We start from the raw sequence: 19,587 nt of genomic DNA on the forward strand, positions 1-19,587 counted from the left end.
GCTATTATATTGACCATGCCCCTGTCAATTACAGAGTCTATTACACAGGATGAGCAGCATGCATGTCATGACTGTTGGCCCTGTTGCTTTTCTATGACTCTACAACACTTATTAGTGACTTATTTGCCACGTAGAAATATAATTTCTACCAAAGAACATGTTTTCTGAGCTTAGTGATGTTGGTGCTATTATTTTAAACACAACCGTATGTGTTGCCAAAAGCATTATGATATAGGATGGTGTTGTGGTACATTCTAGCAACTTCAGACTAGTGGAAGTCCGTGTCTTAAAAGAGCAAAGAGTGACAACAGACCTGGAGCGGGACTGGTGTTCTCTGTGGAGTCACCAAACCTGAAGAAAAGGAGAATAATCATTTCAACACGGTTAGGCACATGTACTCATAGCATAAATCCAACTGATACCAACTACTACGGTATTATTGTCAGAGTTTTGGCCACCATGTCCACTTTCACTTTAAAGTGTACACGTTCAAACATCTGGTTTTATAGGTCATATTTTTCCTTCCTTTCCCAAAGTGTCAATAATACATTTTTGGGGATTAAAAATGTAGTGTAGACTAGGGGAAGGAATCTCTTGGTACTTCACAATCGATTCTGATTCAGTGGTCAACGATCAGATTCTAAACTGATTGTCGATGCAACAATTTTTTATGTTTGTTTCCTTGTGTGATTTAAAAAAATATACATATAACTTCAGTTTATTTGATTTTGACATATGCAGTTTTTGTCACACACAAGTTGTAATGGAATGTTTTGTCTACTGAGGTTTTTATTGTGAGGTCTTTCCATGCTTGTTAGAGTCCCCTTCTCTCCCAGTAATCTTCCATGTCAGAGGCTCAGCCAGGTTTAAACTTGGACAACTGGCTTCTTACAACATGAAACATGAGGTTGTCACATGTAGTGTGATAAAGTAGATCAACAGCCTTTTTGTGTTTTGCCTAATTATTTTATGTATGTCTTATTCGATCATGTGTACATACAATAAACTTAGTTTTTTCCCACCTTTTGGCCATTTTTCTTTCTCTTGCCTAAACTCTAATTTGTTGTCCATTATCCTGTCCTCTTTCAGTCACTCTGTTTTGTCTGAAGACCGTAACTTTGAAATAAAAATCAACACATTTTTTAAATAATTGATTATTGATGCCATGGATCTAAGAATTGATTATTTTCCCCGCACCTAGTGTGGGACTGGGTAACCCCAATTTGATTTGGCCCTGCAGCTCAGGCTGGAAACCCGTACATCTCTCTATCGTGCTTCCGTTACAATTTTGCGGGAACCAATCACAAACTGGCTTACCAACCACGCTTATCGACACGCTCTTGGCGGGTTTAACACGATGACTATAAAGAAACGCCGGTAAGCAACCAAGCTTTTTGTTTACATTCAACACGGCAGCCGCCGATAAAGGGAAGAAAATGTTACGGACTCAAGAGAGAGGGGTAATGTTCTAATTCTAATTATTTATAAAAAAAAAAAGCTCAGAAATTCTAAGATTAAAGTTGTAAATTTACAGAAAAATAACAATTACATTTATAATAAAACCAGTGACTGGCTTAACAAAAGAAAAAAAAACGTCAGTAAAACCACTGATCTGAAATCTGAAGTGGTGAATTGGAATTAATCACTTCTCTGCGTCTGTTTGACATCGCTGCTTTAAATCATATGGAGTGAATGTAGTGATATTTTTTACGCATTGGAGCCAACGTTTCATTATTTTCAAGCATAAATGTTAATTAAGTTGTTGTGGAATGAGTGAGTCAGGGCGGCTGTGTAGCTTCCGTTGAGACCACGTTGACAATGACCTGTTTACGGTATCCCAGGAGAAACCCTGTGAACGCTTTGTTTCTGTGTGTCTGTAAGAGTAGAGTTTGGTTATTTATTCATAATTTGACATTGTCTTAATGTGATGTGTTTTGTACATGTGTTAAGTGTTTTATGTGTTCTTTATGTGGTGTTGTGTGGAAAGAAGATGTGCAGAAATGATAATCTCTATGGGACAATAAAGACTATCCATCTATCTGTCTGTCTATCCATCTATCGTTTGGTAATAAAATGAGCATAGTAAGCGTTCTCTCTCCCAGATCATGTTATCTAAAACCACTTAAAACTGGACACACTCAATGAATGCCTCCCTGAAGAGAAAACAATGTATGCCAGTATAACTATAGTAAGTGTGTTCGGTCAAAATTGAACCAGATCATCATTCAATAATGTTCCTAATAAAATGAGTGAGTGCAATCTTATCGTTACTAATCCAAGTGATGGCCAAAACTCCTTCCATCAAACGAAAACTGGCCTGGTGAAGTCTTACCTTGCTGCACGTATGGCCTTTTTGCTTTCTGCTGTTGCCGGCAGGTTGAAACGTTCAGCTCTCTTTAGTAGTCTCTGCTCAACAAAAGATTTTAAAATCAGAACACAAGCTACCAGCGGAGGTGTTGGTACTGCTGATGAATATTTGCAAAGGTGTAATGAATCTAATTTATTTTTAGGAGTTTGAAGGTTTCACCTTCTCACACACACACTTGCAAAGAGCTCTAAAGTTACTGTGTAGGGGTGTCATAATTCTCCAAATCCTCGATTCGATTACAGTTTTTATTCCAAGGTCACGACTTGATTCTTGATTTTACTTCATCTTGTTTAAAGCACAGGTTTCTATGCAATTTTTGGACTAGACTTGTTTGTAATATGTCTGACCTTTGTTCGCAATGTACCACACTACATTGTCAAATGTTAAACATTCATTAATAACATAATGTAACAATAACATCTCTTAATTGGAAACAAGAAAATGTGTCAATAAAATTAAAATAAAAACTAAAGTTTACCAACAATTCCGAGGGCAGACGCTTCGCACCACACAGAGTTTGATGTTTGAAGCCCCCAACGTCGTCTTCCAGGCAGCGCTGCCTGGAAGGCACTAGGATTAGGCAATGGTTATGGTTGAAGACGATCGCAGCCCTGCCTTGAAGGCTCAGTTGAGGGGGTCAAAACACCATTAAGCCAGCACAGCAGCTAGACCGATTTTAAAGAGGGCGAGTTTAACTTGTTGCTCTCTCTAATATATAACCAATAAGAGCTGCTATATTTAGTCTACAAAACGTGCATGCAGGCTGAACTTCACCATGTTGTTTTGTTGAGATAAAGCTATAAGCAGAAGGATTATCCGCTAGCTGCTACGCTAATGTGCAATGGTAAACACACAGAATAGAGTTCACGCACATAGCAGAGCTTGCAAACTGTTGCTTTTTTGAGGACAACATGAACATTGTAACCATAACTCACTGTAAATCCAAACTACTTCCAAATTGAAAGAGGAGGGGGCTCAAGTTCTGTTGATGGGTGTCCAGCATCTGCAGTTGCCAAACTATCTTCTGACTGGCTGTGGCTAAGTTACAGGAGGTTGACAAACGCAGCACTTCAACAAGTGTTTTTTTCCTCATGACAAATCAACTGGACGTGACAGTGTTGACGATTCCTTTTTTAATTCGATATTCAAGTTTGCGACTTAAAATCGATCGATTTTCGAGGGTGTTACGAAATTGTAACACCCTTATTACTGTGTATTGAATTTCTTGTTTTTGAGAGCCCAATATGTCACATTGCACAGATTGTAGGCTTCCAATTAAACTATTAGTGTATACAAACATGTCATACGTACTTCACCAGTAGATGATGGAGGCGCTATTTTCACCACTTTCTTATCAGCAGGTCTGAAAGAAGAAAGCATAAAAGGAAGTGGAATGACTACAGATTGATTGCTGGGGGAAACTAATGACCCAGTATAAACCTGTTTGTCAATCTGGAGCTGACCATGTGGGGCATTTCTACACCAAACCTGACCAATAATACTCCACATGGGAAGGCATTTAGACCTGATGTACGCACATTGGGCATGACGTGAATTTCAGCCACATAGACCAACCCTAGGTTCAAGACTGTTGTATATAGCGTAGTCTTAAATAAACACTACTACCTCAAATTTAAAGAAATAGTAGGCCATTTTGGAAAGTGTGATTAGTTGCAGACAGTTGGGAGAAGTTTATCTTAGCATAAAGACGGGAAGCAGGGGGAAACAGCTAGCCTAAAGCTTAATAATTAACACATTATATTTTGTTCGTGAATATACTTACGGCTGGCACTCAGGAGGCTCGGGATCCTTTTCGTCTTTTACATCGTTGGCACTCTCAACTTTAGGAAAGTCCTGAAAGGAACATTGAAACATGTATCACTACTTCACAAAATAGTCTAACAAGGTCTGCGAGGGGAAGTGAAAGCATTAACAATCATTACCTCTGTATCCTCAGCCAGCACGTCATCCACATCCACATCTTCCTCTGTTGTTTGGATTATGGGATAAAGATATTTCACACCACCAGAGAGCAGTAAGAAAGGGCCAGATGGAGAGAAAAAAACGGTGTTTTAATCACAATAAGGAATACAAGACAAGGAACAAGACACAGGCTCACTACACATAACAGCATCTAATATCAAATTCATCAAGTCCATCCACTGATAACAGTTCATCCACACACTCTAAAGGTAAAGGATGATTTCCTCACCGTGCTCCTCCAAATAGGCTTGCAGTCGGGCAATGAGCTCTCCTTTGTTTCCCTTGGTGTCCAGACCTCGGGCCTCGCACTCCTGCCTCAGTTCGGCAAGCTAAAACAACAGCAGACAGACACAGTGCTTTTATTACAACAACAACCGCCATTTAACAACCTTGCCTTGCTGTTAACATATACCGTAGAGCTCAACAGTGTTGTTCTGGAGGTAAAAAATCCCATTCAGTTTCCCAGAAGGATTTTGACTATCAACCATAATTACTAAACCACAACAAAGTCTATTCAGTAGCTGTTCTGGAGATTTCGAGAAGGTCAAGAAGTATAAAATGCTCTAATAAAAAGTATCAGAATTAGAAGTAGAATATTGCGGAAAAAAAGTTGTCTGAAATGTAGTGGAGTGTAACGTACCATAAAAGTTAAATAAAACTAACGTTGCATCAGAACTTTACTCAAGTCACCAGCACTAGTGAGTAGGAAGTGAAGTTACTACTACTGTAGTTTTGTGGTAGAGGGTGTAGTTTTCCAGACCACTAGTAACCGGGACAACTCAAGCAACAGACGGTGTGTTTACGGACTGTTTGGTTAACATGAACCGTATGACCGGATAAGGTCAAACATGCTTGGTTACCATGTCGCTAATTTAATTGGACCGAGACAGAGATGGCGGAACACATTATATCCAACAGCAGGAGCTTCTTTTACTGTTTTAATCAAATGTTAGACTTCTGTCTGTTAATTTAAGCTAATTCCAAGCGGTTTATCAGCCTTAATAGTTATGTATTTTGAACGTTTCTCGGTCCGGTTGGCTCGGTTAGCTTCGCAGCTGAATGAACGCACGCCGGTCGTTAGCATTCACACCCGGCGGACACATTTTATACTTCAAACAGTTCAGTTATCCGTATCTTGGCTCACTGGTATTCCAACTAACCACGGTTACAACATAATATGTAGTAATAAAAACAGCTAACTGTTTGTAATAAATACATATTTATGGAACTACCAACCTTGAGTTTCTGCAGCTCTATCACTTCGGCCATCTTTCTTTGTTGATGTGGTAGTACTTCCTCCAATCAAAGTGGAGCGACTCTACTTGTGAACGCCCCCAGCTCCCACTCAATTTATTTCACAGCGCCGCCTGATGGACGGACTGGCGAACTGCAGGCAACTAGTACGTTCATTAATATAGCGCCTTTATTTCTAGTGATTTACCAGTAAAATTATAAATTATATAAAAATAAGATCTCCACTTTTGAACTAATTAATGGCAATTTTTTTATAAGGGTTCTTTTTTCTACACTCTGTGCAATGGATAACCTGATATGCTGATCAAATTGTTACACATCATCTGATGCATCAGTCTTTTTTTTTTTTTTAACTCTATATGAGACGCCATGTTTTACAGTCCGGTCTGAACATACATGTCGAGGCCTGAAGGGAGCTGAAGGGTTCATGACAAAACAGGTCTGAACTGGATTTCCTGTGAATGCTGACATTGTTAACACAGAACAGGTTTAAACTGTGTCAGAAATTAGCACATATGCAACAAAAAACCTTTTAACAAAGTCACATTTAAGTTCCTGGGGGGGTGGGGGTGGGGTTGGGGGGGGGCTAGGAGGACAAAGCCGGATGAATTTAAGGAGTCACAAGTGCTCCAATAATCCTCATTAACGTTGCATTCCTCCTTTCAGACTGTGTGATCTATTGTTCTAATGACGCAGAAATCACCAACTTCCTTTTACACTTAATATTTATGACATTATATTTCATCACAGCGTCATATAAGTATGTCCGCCAATGTAACTATAAAGTACTTTTTTTGTTTTTCATGAGGTGGATTTAATCATCAGTAGCAACGTGAAATTCAAAGTAAATCTGCACTTAATTAGGAATAATTCGAGGAGCAGCCTAAAATAGGTCAGCTGATTTGAGCTGAGATTTAAAGATATAACACTTCATATTGTATTCAAAACCACGAGTTTTATGGAATTGTCACATAAGACCCAAAAATTCACGACACTGTAACCTCATGATTTAAATACAACCCTGTTGTATCATACTGATCTTTAAACAGTTTAATAAATTATTGCTGCACCCCAAATGTAATCTTTTTTTGTTTGTTATTGTGACAGAGGCCTCAAAATATCGCCCAAATATTAAGATATGATGGAACCTTTTCTATTTATCCCGCTGGAAATTGTTGTACAGCAGTTACATACGTTGGTAGGAAAGAATGCCTATATATATATAAAATATACAGTATATATATACAGATATTCAAATATAAAATATTAGTCATTGATAAGGTGCTGTCAAAAATATATAAACAGGTTAAAAAAAATCATGAGAAAATAATAATTACACAAGGTTGATGTAAGTGCTGATTCAATACAAAAGTACACACACCATAGAAATGATGTAGTGTGTATTCAGTGGTTTGAAGAAGTATTTATTTAAGTAAAAGTAGCAATTGCACATTATGTAAAGTACTTTGTGCATGAGAAACTCCTGCATTAATAATGTTACTTACGTAAAAGAACAGAAATAGTACCAGCAAAATGAACTTGATTATGCGTATTATATTAGTACATCATTACTACTGACGCAATAATGTGTAAGCAGCAGTTTAATGTTTTCACTGATCTTTTCTTTCTAAAATATACTGGGCTTATGTTAAGTAAAATAAAAGCCCAGGACTTGAGTAAATGTACTAGTTAAATTCCACTACAACCAGGATGACATGTACTGCATAGTACTGAGCTCAGCTATAATCACAATAAGAATACTTTGTTGATCCCGTCAGGGAAAAGCTACTACGGTTCATATGAGCATATGCTTTTTAGAAAGTTAGTTCTTTTGTTCAGTTCATGCACACTCGAGCGTGTCTCATGATCCAATCTGTTGCCATGTAAAAGACCAGTGGACTTTTTACATTTCTTAAGTGATTATGTGTTTTTTCCTCTAGTGAATGTATGACGCTAATCCCAGAGACGTGCTTTTTACCAGTATTTATACAGATCAGTCCAGGTGGGTGCCCCTAAAATGTGATTGGAGAAGGTCTGTGGGGCTCCGTGAGGAAGGAGGCGTTTCTTCCACTAATACTCTATGTGAGGTGAAACATCTGACGCTTTATAAAGCCCCATGTCTGTTGTCTGACGCTAACAAAAGGGATATTTCACACCGGGGAGTTGAGAATGTGGACGTCTGTTGTGCTGTTGGTGTTACTGGCAGTGGCTTCACACACTGGGGCGAGTAAGTACGCATCATACGTCTTCTATCTACAAAATGCATTTGCTCATGTTACCGTATCGAGTAGTTTTTTTGTATGTTTTGTATTTTTCAAGTTGTTTTTAAAATCTACCTGATTACGTTTGGAATGAAGTATTGTGTTTGGCTACATTACAAATCCCATCAGTAAAAAAAAAGAATTTGGCAAATTTTTTAATGTTACCAAGTAACTTTTACTTAAATGAACTACTTATTACTTTTACTTGAGTACAATATTTTAGTACTTTTTCCACCACTGCTTCTATCTTCCAAATGAATGCTAACGAAGATCATTCCCAGCATTTAGATGAGTTTGGGACGCTGAGAGTTTTAGACAACATCAACGATCAAGAGTTACCACTCCTTTTAACGGTGGGGGGGCAGGAAGTATTCAAAGTGGCAACACTGCAAAATAAAACTACTTCATCAGAAGTTAAAGGCGTTGCATTCAAATTGTGATGTATGTTTTAATAGAAAACCTAAGGCAAAGTATCAAAAGTACTCATAAATCAGTGACTGTTTTACTATTATACTACAAATCATTTTACTGGATTATTATTACTGATGCTTTTATGTGAAAGCGGCATTTTTTTCTGTTGTAGTTTATTCAAACTGACAGTGCTTCATACATGTACTTTATTTTGTACGTAAAATATTCATCCAAACTGCAAAGTATCTAAAGCTGTCAGATAATTAAAGTGATGTAAAAAGTACAATATTTCCCTCTTAAATGTGTGAATATAAATATTCTGTTGCACAAGGTGGAAATATTTGTGTAAACTCGACAAAGAGAACTTTATATTACATGGTATTAGAGTCTTAACGATGTTCTACTGTGAAGACGTTAATGTCAAGTCAACATTTTGACATTTTGAAATGTATTTGTCCTAATTGTGTCAGATGAGGAACTTTCTTACACCTTCAGTCATGTGGCACACTGGTTTTAGCAAAGCAATATTATGTTTCAGTGAAGTGTTAATTCTGTTTCCTCACATAGAGGTACTGTATCGTTTTGATCTCTCTGAGTTCAAGATCCAGTTTCATTTTTTTTTCCTCCCATGACCTCTGTACTCAACCATGCGTGTGAACGACACAGAATGTGACCTTTGTTCCGCAAAGCCCCGACTATTTATTTTAATCCTTATAAATTAAAGGATAAGCTCACATTCTTTCAAGTCGGTCATAAACATTACAAAGAGTTCTAATAATTCCACTTATCCATACTGAACCTAAAGAGATCATTCTGGGGAATATGAACGGAGAAATACATTTTAAGATATGTACTTTAATGTATAATATTTTAGTAGTGGGAGGAATGATTGTCAGCTAAAGTTAAACCATGACAAGACGGTAAAAGGAAAGTGATTACCCAGAAATAATAATGATAATAATACTAAATTCATAGCACATTCAAAAGAAGTCGGATTTGGCTGATAATTCACTATGTTAATTATTACTTTGCTGCTGTGTTTAATCCAAATTCAGCCATGTGACATTGTTAATCTGTGATGAAATCTTGCAGATTTCAGCTGAGCGTCACATGAGAGGGATTGGAGGGACGAGAGACTTATTTTACCAATAAAACAAAATTTGGCTTCAATCACAATCACTTTTTGTCAAATCATTGGTGATAAGTATTACACAATGTATATATTCACACACATATATACTGTAAAAAACAATTAAGAAATTTCACTAAATGACATTGCAAGAGTGTATTACAATAAATCTAAATACATGCTGTAATTTTATTTATAATAGGAGACAAATAGGTAACATTATATTTTAGAGGTCTGTAACTTCTTAATAATGTCCATAGAGGTTTAAAGCAAAAAAAAAGTAGAATCTCCTTAAAGGAAAAGCTTAAATTAAACTAAATATTCTTGTATTTTATTTTATCCACTGGAATCTTTTTTCTCCATATACAGTATGTTAAATATTAAGTTAGCTTGGGACAAATTTCCCATTTCCACTTGGTCAGATGACTTAATGTGCACTCATTTAATGACTTTAGATTATTGTGCAAGTGTACAAATGGTAGATTATCTCTTTCTTATCGCCAGGAAAAATTTAAATTGAGAGCCCATAAAAAGCGTTTCTGGAAAATATATGTGCATGGGGAAGCGTTCGTATTCTGTTTTCAATATTAATTTTTGATATTTCAGAGCCTAGAAACCGTTTCACTCGCTATCCATCATGGAACAATAAGATGTACCCGATCTGGAAAGATGGAGACGCACGATACCAAGACTCCTGGAAAGGTACTTCTGATGAAATAATGTTGGCATAATCACTATAGTCATATTTTCTTTACTTAATACAATTTTTCTATGTACTGTGTGTTTGGGTGATGACGGGAGACAGATTGTAATGACATGCAATAAAAAGATCCCTAGTACTTTATAATTCTGAAAAGAAACAAAATGTCTGAACTTTGTATTTATTCTGAGTATCAGTAAACATATTTGGACCCACAGACTTGTATATTTTCATGTTTAATGCTCACCGTTCTTGTTCTTCCAGGTGGAAGAGTGACTTTCAACGTGGGGAACGACTCGCCGACTCTGACTGCCGCCAAAGTGACTTTTACCATCGACCTGGAGTTCCCACACAACCAGAAGGTGGAGCCTAATGGAGACGTTGTTTGGGCTGAAGACTGCATGATCAACGGTAACACACACACACACACACACACACACACACAGATAAAATGCTACACATATCTTGCACTAAAATATGGTACAAACATTCATGTTCCCATCAGGAAGAATTGAAATCCCTTAACCTTTCATTTACCCCCACCATTAATACTTCAGTTTACGAGCAGATACCTGCCAAACTAATGAGTCCTAATGATTCCCCTGCCCATATTTATCATGCCAACAAGGTGAACCTTCTAAACATCTGCATGTTAGCATTGACAGTGTGAACATTTTGACATACTGACATTAGCATTTACCTCAAGGGCTCTGCCCTGTGCGTCAAAGAGCTGCTAGTGTAGCATGGCTGCAAAGATTTCTTTGTACAGTCTCTAAAACTCAAAACTTCTGCATCTCCTACAGGGACAAAGTACCAGGAGTCCGAGCCAGTATACCCAGCTCAGAACACAGACTGGGAGGTAGTTTTCCCTGATGGGACACCAGTTAAAAAGGACAAGAAGCCGGCCTACGTGTTTGTGTGGAAGACCTGGGGTGAGAGGAGCTGTCGTCTTTTATCAAATACCTCTTAAGAAATTCTCTTCTGTGGGTCACAGAGTTTCTTGTGACTGGAAATATAAGCCAGGATGGATTATGTATGAGCCGTATCATATAATCAGATTGTGTTGGTTTATTTGCCCTACATGTACTTTTTTTTAGCAAATAATCCATGATTTTTAGTGTTGGACTTCAGACTTTGAGGTGAAGAGGCAGTAAAGTGCACTTCATACTCATCCGGCTCTGGATGCTCATTTGGCAGGTCAGTACTGGCAGGTGGCAGACGGCCCCTCTTCCTCCCTGACAATCAACACGGATGACATCCCGCTGGGCTCCTACACCATGGATATCGTTATCTACCACTACCGTAGCAAGGAGAAGTTCATTCCTCTGGGATACGCCTCCACTCAGTTCTCCATAACTGGTGAGTTACGAGACTGTATTAGAAGGGTAAAAAGGTTAGGGCTTGTTTAAAAGGAAACAAGCCAACACCTGTTATCATCTTCTTTGGACACTTTACAACTTTCTTAAGAAAACTGCAACACCATCCCCCCCCAATTTCCAATTTATTACCAATAATAATAATAATAGTATTTTTTAGGAATACATTATCTGTGGCTATTACTGTAACAATCGAAACCCTGTTTTATAGGCTACATCAATCCATTTAATTCAGGTCCTCTAAGGCAGGCCTGTCCCCTCTTAGTTGATTAGTCGACTAATCTGTGGTTTTGATCTCGGTCGACTAAGATTTCTTTAGTTTATAAGTCATTGTTTATGCTTATTCATGCTTAATTACTCATTTACAAGAAACATACAATACATTTCTGTTGAACGCATGATTTAAAGTGGTGCTTTTGCAGGATTAATTGTGTAGAATCACAGTTTTACAGATGGTTAATTAACTACATTTATATTGTGTTTTTCTAGTCTTAACCACCTCTCAAAGTGCACAGCTCTGTCAATTAAATCAACTAATCGATTAGTCGACAAGATCATGGAAGTGTTAGTCAACTAAGAATTTCTTTAGTCGAGGACAGCCCTACTCTAAAGTACTAATTAAAGTGTACACTTTTAACCATTTGTAATTCAGATGAAAGCTGTTTTACTTACATCGTTATTTGGTGTTCTCCTCAGATCAAATCCCCTTCGCCGTCTCTCTGGACCAAGTGAACGACATCGTGGCCGGGGATATGCGCTTCATCCAGAACAGGGCGATCGCCTTCACCATCACCCTCCATGACCCCAGCCAGTACCTCAGCAACGCAGACATCACCTTCAACTGGGACTTTGGCGATCAAAGTGGAGCCCTGATCTCCAGAGAGCTGACTGTCACTCACACCTACATCAACTCTGGCACCTTCAAGCCTCAGGTGGTGATCCAGGCGGTCATCCCAGATAAGGCCTGCGACCCACCAGTTAATCCCCCAACCGAGGCCCCTGGTCCACCTACTCATCAGGGCACCACAGGTAAGGCAAGGCGAGGTGAGATTTGTAAAGCACATTTCAGCAACAATGCAAAGGGCTTTCCATAAAACATTAAAGAGCAGTTAAAAATGTTACAACTGCTAAAATAGAATAAGAAATACAAGAATAAAAGTTACAGTGCTGTACAAAATAGATTTAAAGAAAGGCAGCATCAAATAGAAAGGTCTACAGCCTTGTTTTTAATGTTCTTATGTTTATTAATAAGTATTAGCTAGCTAGAAATGTTAAGTGCTCTTAGGTTAGCAAGTTAGCATCATAAAAAGATTTCAATGGTTAGCTAGAATGCTATCATGCTAAAGTATATTAAAGCAATAGCTCATGTCCCGAGCTTTTATAAAAAGGGTCAAATGTATGGCAAAATGAAAGTTATAGTCACACTCTCATTTAAATAGTTTACATAACAGGTCTGACCTAGCTAGCTAGCTGCGTGTAGGCTGCAAATAACGTTACCGGGGCGGTTGCTACGCCGCGCAGGTAACGTGTACACTAGTTAGCTAGCTAGTACCTAGCACAGGCTAACCCTTTTTTGCTTAATTTTACAAGTTACAAGTTTCCGGGGCACACAATAACACTAACTAACTAACCGGAGCAGCCATACACCAGCAACTCACATTTTCTGCGAGGTAGAATAACTATTTTTGTCAATGTAGTCTGGAGGCTTTGAAAAGAGAAAAGATAAGTTAACGGCTTCAGTCTACGGAAAGAGCTGTAGGACGGCAAATGAAGCTGTGAAAATATTCTGAAGGATATTTGCTGATTTTTAACCAGCTCTGTGTCGCGTGTGTGTGTGTGCAGGTGGACAGCTTCCCTCCGTGGCATCAGCTATTAGTTTGGTAGCTAACATTTTTTTCTCAGATGCAGAGTGATACTGCAAAGTAAATTGCTTGATTTGAGCTAGCGTTACACCTGCTTAGCTAGCTTTAGCACGTTAGCATTTAACGTCTTCTTCTTCTTCTTGTTCCCGGCAGGCTAGACACAACTAAAGCGTATTGCTGCCCTCCTCTGTTCTCTAATCGCTATTTACAACTTATTTAATAATACTTTTCTATATTTACATTCTACAATATTTCGCAAGTACTCCATCAATTTTTTTTCACTTTGTTCCAACCGTCTAAAAGCATTTAACGTTAACATTACGCTTAAAGCTATAGTGCGTAGTTTCTGTCGCCCCCATGAGGAATTCTAAGTAATGACAACAAAACGTCCACATGATACAAGCCTTCCGTGACCGCTCTCCCCTATCAAATGTAATAATAATTAAAATATTTGTACTTTTGTGTATACCTTAGCGCCACATACGTAGATCTTAATGAAGCACAAACAAACGTTCCCGTGTGTAGTGAAAGCTCCTGCACTGGCGTCAGCTGTCCCCATACTGGTTTCCACCAAAGCAACTGGTCTGACTGTCAACATGGTTCCTTCGGACACAGAGGAGGACAACCCTGAGGATGAGACGTCCACTGCCCCCAACACTCAGCCCGCCCCGGTAGCACCCACAGTGGCCAAGTCTCACAGTGAGGCACAGACAGGTTAGATTTTAAATTTAAGTTAAGTGCCAGGGTCAATTCTGTGCAATAACCCAGCAACATGTGTCTCATTCTCTATTTCAGAGCTGTTGATACTGTTCATATTGTAATATAATAACATAATACTATTAATCCAGCACCCTTGCACTATGCTCCATAATTAAAATAATAACTATGATAATTAACTCCTGCATAGTTGGCACTCTTCATTGCACTATTGCCTCAAACTGTGTATATTGTTTTTTTTTATAGTGTGTATTTATTAGTGTGTATATTTTAGTGTGTATATATTGGTTGTTTTGTACTGTAAGTGTAAACGCATTGTGAGCAATGATGATCCAAAGTAAAATTCCTCGTAGGTCCTAATACCAGCAAATAAAGCTGATTCTGATTAAATTAAAGTATAACTAGATATAACCAGATGATCACTTGTTTAATCCCCACCCTAGGTAGTATGTGCAACAGAAGTGTGTCCTGTTAAAGTGCAAAATACAGAGTTGGGAACCAGATAAAAGCATCAGCCGATTTCCTCAAATGTACATTTGATGTAAATCTTAAAATAAAGCCCTGCTATTGTGTGAATCCTGATTGCGTGCTCACTGGAGTTTTTGGGCTCAGATTTTCTTATTTCATTTTTTATATATGCATCTACTATACGCACCAATCCAAGAGTAGCATTTTAAATTTGAATAAGCTGTTTTTGCTTTATATTTGGAGAAAGGCTGTTTCAAAGTAAGGCAAAAAAATAAAAGCTTCTGGCTTCATTATTTACAGGAGGCATTGTGCATGAATACACCTTGACCCCGGTGTTGTAGCCATGCTGAGTACACTATGGACCATTGTAATCTGAACACAAATATTCATGAGCGGGCTCATTGATGGTGTGGAAAAAATTATCTTAGCCGCACAGGAAGCAGCCCTACACTTCGAAATATGTTACTTGAAGTCATGTTAAAGGACATGCATTCAGAGAATACAGAACAATATTGTTTAGGAACAACAACAAATAACAGGCCCACTGAAATGACGCAGTAAGATACAAAATGCCGCTGCAGAAATAATGATTGAGGATCTGTTATCAGTGAGCTACATCCCCTGCTGCTGTTTATTCTCCCCAGGTACAAAGCGACCAGTGACCCTGACGGGCCAAGCGACTGTGGTAGTCGTTGCCAAGAGGGACGCTGATGATAAACCCTCCGACGATGACTGTGTCATATATCGTTATGGCTCCTTCTGCACTGGCATCGAAGTGTTTGGTGAGTTACCTTCCATTAGTGATATGATCAGGAAGATATAAAATGACGGTGACCTCTTGTCTTTGTTTTCAGAGGCCATTGAAAAAGTTGAGATTGTACAAATGGACAACGCTGTGATGGCAACACCGGATTTGGACAGAAACGTATTAGATATCACTGTTACCTGCCAGGGAAGGTAACTGTTCCTGCATGACACTTTATTAAAATAAAAAGCATTTTGTCGTTTTTTTCTGACTCCCTGAGGTATCCTCTTCCTCCAGCCTTCCCAAAGAGGTGTGCAGCGGGATTCTGGATGCAGAGTGCTTGAGGCCGATTCACACGGCGTGCTACATGGTGGAGCCCTCCAAAGATTGCCAGCTGGTGTTGCGTCACTTCTTCAATGACTCTGGTGTCTACTGCATCAACGTGTCCATGGCCAACGACGTCAGTTTTGCTGTCACCAGTGCCAAAGTCAACGTCGACATAGGTACGCAACATAAGCACTGGATCTCTCATAGACAGCTCTTAGGTCATCAAGCAGAGGTCTTCTAGCTGTAGATCCTGTTCCGGTGAGGGGGCCTCTGGTTCCTGGGGTGCTGCGCTCTGGAACAATCTGCCTGATGACCTGAGGTCCAGCACAACTGTGTCCACATTCAAAAGCAAACTTTGGTCTTTATGACATTTTGTGAAGCCACCTTGCCCTTGTTGTCATATGGTGACGAGGACCATATTATTTTGCTGTTCTTTCAAAAAAGCCTCTCTTTCAGCTTGCTGCATTTCTTCTTTATCTGAAGATGAAGCATCATGCTCTGATACCTCTGCGTCTAAATCGAAGTTGTCTTGCTGGACATCTGAATTTTTTTTAACTAGGTCATGTTTGACACTGAAACGGGCCGTCATGGCTTCAGCACAGAGAGAAGTCAGGGTACTATCATCTGCAGCACATTAATGACCTCAGAATGTGGAGGTATTAGATTACTAAACAATGCTTTGAATATATGTTTATTATATGCAGTAAATGGTTTGAACTTCAGTCATGAATGGGGTCCATGACAGGTGATGATGTACCCGGGCTAGAAAGTTAAGACCAATCAGTAGCACACATAATCTCGATTTTGTGTGTGTGTGTGTGTGTGTGTGTGTGTGTGTGTGTTTTTGGGGAGCGGATGTAGCTCAGGTCGTCTACCAATCAGGGTTGTTGTTTGATCCCTGTCCATTTCTTCCAGTTCACATGTGCTTTATAAATAAAATTGCCATTGTCAATTGCCATATAATAGTCTAGTGGTTCAACAATACAGTACATTTCTCCTGCTTATTGACAGCGTGATCCTTGTTTCAGGTTCAGGTCTGTCCTCTCCTGGCACCATCGCCATGGTCTTGGGTGCCCTTCTACTTGTTCTAGCAGTAGGAATAGTGGCATATTCTTACAAGTAAGAACGGACTTTCAATTTTCTAATAATTATACACAATTGCAATTATTTACTTTAAGGGATATGTTTGCTGATATTTTACATGTGTCTTATTGTCAACAAATCCCATGAAAAGAAGTAACTAGTATTTTGAAGCCAAAGCCAGATTTAGACCTTTGTTGCATGTCAAACGCCCTCTCTCGCGTTGTTTCCTTCCTTCTACCTCTTCACTGTCAAACCGTCCATTAAAGGTGAAAATGCCACCAAAAAGACATTTAAAACCATACCAGGATTTGTAGTTTTATTTGGACTCAATCCCACCAGGCTGTTCTCATACACTGTTCAAACTTATACCTGTAAAAAATAATGGCCGTCGGGCGTAGAGAGCGCAAAAACCCACTCTCCAACCCCAAACAGCAGACAGACTAAGATACATACTGGCTGATGTTGCTTCATGTCTGCTCGACGTCTAAACAGGCAGATGTTCTAGCACGTTTACCATGCCAGCGTAAATGTGCCAATGTTGTGTTGGCAGCTTGCTCCCACTGCTCCAATGTGGCGAAAAAATGATTTAAAAGTTTAAAAGTAAAAATATAGATTTGTCTTCTGTAGGAATCAAGGGAGTAAGCAAGCGTCCACGAAGCGTAGCTCCCATGGCGCCATTTTAATGCCAACAAGCCATCACCCACCGTTAGCATTCCATTGACCGCCATTCATTTTGGCGCCACTTTGACAGCAAATAACTTTACATCTGAAGCGTTTAAAGACTTCAATTGTCCGTTGTTTATTTCTAGAAACACAATAATATATAAAAGGCTCCAAATACCTTGTATCTCATGTTATAGCTCCGTAGAAGACGTTTTTTTTAAATGGGTTAACTATTGTGTCATAACCTAGCGACTTACCATCACATAGTGAACAAATTACCGTATCGTCAAGAGAAGCTTGCAGACAGTTTACGGTTTAGGTTTAATTACTAACGTTAACTAGCACTTTAGTTACCAATAATTAGCCTGTACCTATTTAATCTCCTAACATTCACCTACCTCTCCGTCTCTGCTGATTCGGAATGATTGAGACTTCTCTTGCACAGCTACCAGAAGACTTACAACTTTCAGACAGGTGTCTCATGTCACATCTACGTCTTCCAGCTCAGTTGGAGGCTGCTCAGTAACGCCTAGCCATCACTGGAAAAGAGCTTCTAATAGACTTCACTGGTCTCCGTCCAGAGCAACGGGACCTGTTGGTCCATTCAGAAGTGAAGTCAAAGAGTATTAAGAGACAGACTCACACACAGTTGGTTTTGGTCTTTTCATGGGATTTTGTGGAAGATAATATAATTATAGAATATTACCAGCTTTATCAGTTAAGCACACAGTCTAATTTAAACAACTGGATATTGTGCTTTATTCAACAGGCACTTTAAGTCCTACCGTCCTCTAAAAGAAGACCTGATCGTGTCGGCAGGCCCGCAGGTAGGCCGGGCTCCTGCCTGCTCTGGAGCCTCGATGTTCTGGAAGCTTCTGAACAGACGGGGAGCTGTGGACGACTGCCCTCTGCTGCAGGACCGACCTGTGTGAACCAGCCTCACGCCACAAAACGCAACACCAAGAAACTTAGGATTCAAAGTTTTCTGCACCTGAGATCTTTTTATACTTTTTTTTTTTTTTACATATTTTTTGAAGGACAAACTTAGTGTGTAATATTTAGGTGTTCAAATCAAAATCAAAATGTTTTGATGTATTACATTTTAGACATGCTTTGTACCTACAAAGTTGGTAGTAAAAGTGTTTTCTTTCATTTGGAGAAAACTACATTTTTCCAATAAATTTTGCTCAAAACAGTCGTGGAGTCTTATTTCATTGTGACTTATTGGCACTTTTGGCAGTACAGTTACTTATCCATGGTTTATAAATTCATGCATTTTGTACAAAATAATCCTTACAAATAATGTTGTGATTTCTGAGCCATGTACAAGGAATACTTCAGAATTCCGATGTGAAAATGTAATGTGGTCAGGCATAAGTCAGGGACCCCAAATGAAAAAGAAACGTAGCTTTAACATGTCAAAATATTATAAGTAATGTAGTATGTCATTTTCTTCCTGCATAAATGCTGCATACGTTTATTAGAAAAGATGTGAATGATTGGTGTTACGAGTCTACAACTTTATTACATGTGATAGCTCAATATTAAGAATTTCAACATATTGCAGGACACTCATATTTAGGTTGAATCTATAAAAGACAAACACATTCACATGTCACAGGTATTTTATTTAGAACATAGTCAAACTAGCAATTGACAATAATTAGTTTGGAATGCATCCAAGAACACATTGCAATCAATTTCTTGTTTGACTAGCGCCTTTTATTACCCCCTTTTAATATTCTTCTCCTTCCTCCTCTCCCTCACCCTCAATGGAGTCGACTCCAACCTCCTCATAATCCTTCTCCAGAGCTGCCATGTCCTCTCTGGCCTCCGAGAACTCTCCCTCCTCCATCCCCTCACCCACATACCAGTGAACAAAGGCCCTCTTAGCGTACATCAGATCAAACTTGTGGTCAAGCCGAGCCCAGGCCTCTGCGATAGCAGTGGTGTTGCTCAGCATGCACACGGCCCTCTGGACCTTGGCCAGGTCTCCACCAGGAACTACAGTGGGCGGCTGGTAGTTGATGCCCACCTTGAAACCAGTGGGGCACCAGTCCACAAACTGGATTGTGCGCTTGGTTTTAATGGTGGCAATGGCAGCATTCACATCTTTGGGCACCACATCACCACGGAACAGCAGGCAGCAGGCCATGTATTTACCGTGGCGAGGGTCACATTTAACCATCTGATTGGCTGGCTCAAAGCAGGCGTTGGTGATTTCTGACACTGAGAGCTGC

The 19,587-nt window shown here is 39.2% G+C and overlaps 3 protein-coding genes across 3 annotated transcripts in view; 1 reads left to right on the forward strand and 2 right to left on the reverse strand.

Moving 5' to 3' along the window:
* Nucleotides 1-5,706, reverse strand: part of sarnp (SAP domain containing ribonucleoprotein) — a 7,352-nt gene extending 1,646 nt beyond the window's left edge. Inside the window, exons 1-7 of the mRNA XM_034875680.1 lie at nt 5,588-5,706; nt 4,581-4,680; nt 4,312-4,355; nt 4,152-4,222; nt 3,680-3,731; nt 2,333-2,406; nt 314-351 (exon numbers count right to left, since the gene is read on the reverse strand). Of these exons, the coding sequence (XP_034731571.1) occupies nt 314-351; nt 2,333-2,406; nt 3,680-3,731; nt 4,152-4,222; nt 4,312-4,355; nt 4,581-4,680; nt 5,588-5,620 (412 nt within the window). The 5' untranslated portion in view covers nt 5,621-5,706. The remainder of the gene's footprint in view (nt 1-313; nt 352-2,332; nt 2,407-3,679; nt 3,732-4,151; nt 4,223-4,311; nt 4,356-4,580; nt 4,681-5,587) is intronic.
* Nucleotides 5,707-7,600: 1,894 nt separating this feature from the next.
* On the forward strand, nt 7,601-18,544 carry pmelb (premelanosome protein b). The gene is made up of 12 exons (XM_034875654.1): nt 7,601-7,832; nt 10,013-10,108; nt 10,371-10,517; nt 10,910-11,038; nt 11,304-11,465; nt 12,179-12,511; nt 13,870-14,058; nt 15,174-15,311; nt 15,384-15,486; nt 15,572-15,777; nt 16,630-16,720; nt 18,117-18,544. The coding sequence occupies exons 1-12, from the start codon at nt 7,775-7,777 to the stop codon at nt 18,277-18,279; spliced, it is 1,815 nt and encodes a 604-aa protein (XP_034731545.1). The 5' UTR covers nt 7,601-7,774; the 3' UTR covers nt 18,280-18,544.
* A 531-nt stretch (nt 18,545-19,075) lies between these two features.
* LOC117947083 (tubulin alpha-1B chain-like) overlaps nt 19,076-19,587 on the reverse strand; it is an 18,990-nt gene continuing 18,478 nt past the window's right edge. Inside the window, exon 3 of the mRNA XM_034875673.1 lies at nt 19,076-19,568. Coding sequence (XP_034731564.1) covers nt 19,083-19,568 — 486 coding nt within the window. The 3' untranslated portion in view covers nt 19,076-19,082. The remainder of the gene's footprint in view (nt 19,569-19,587) is intronic.

Source organism: Etheostoma cragini, chromosome 7 (genome assembly GCF_013103735.1).
Source record: "Etheostoma cragini isolate CJK2018 chromosome 7, CSU_Ecrag_1.0, whole genome shotgun sequence".
Classification (NCBI taxonomy): Eukaryota; Metazoa; Chordata; class Actinopteri; order Perciformes; family Percidae; genus Etheostoma; species Etheostoma cragini.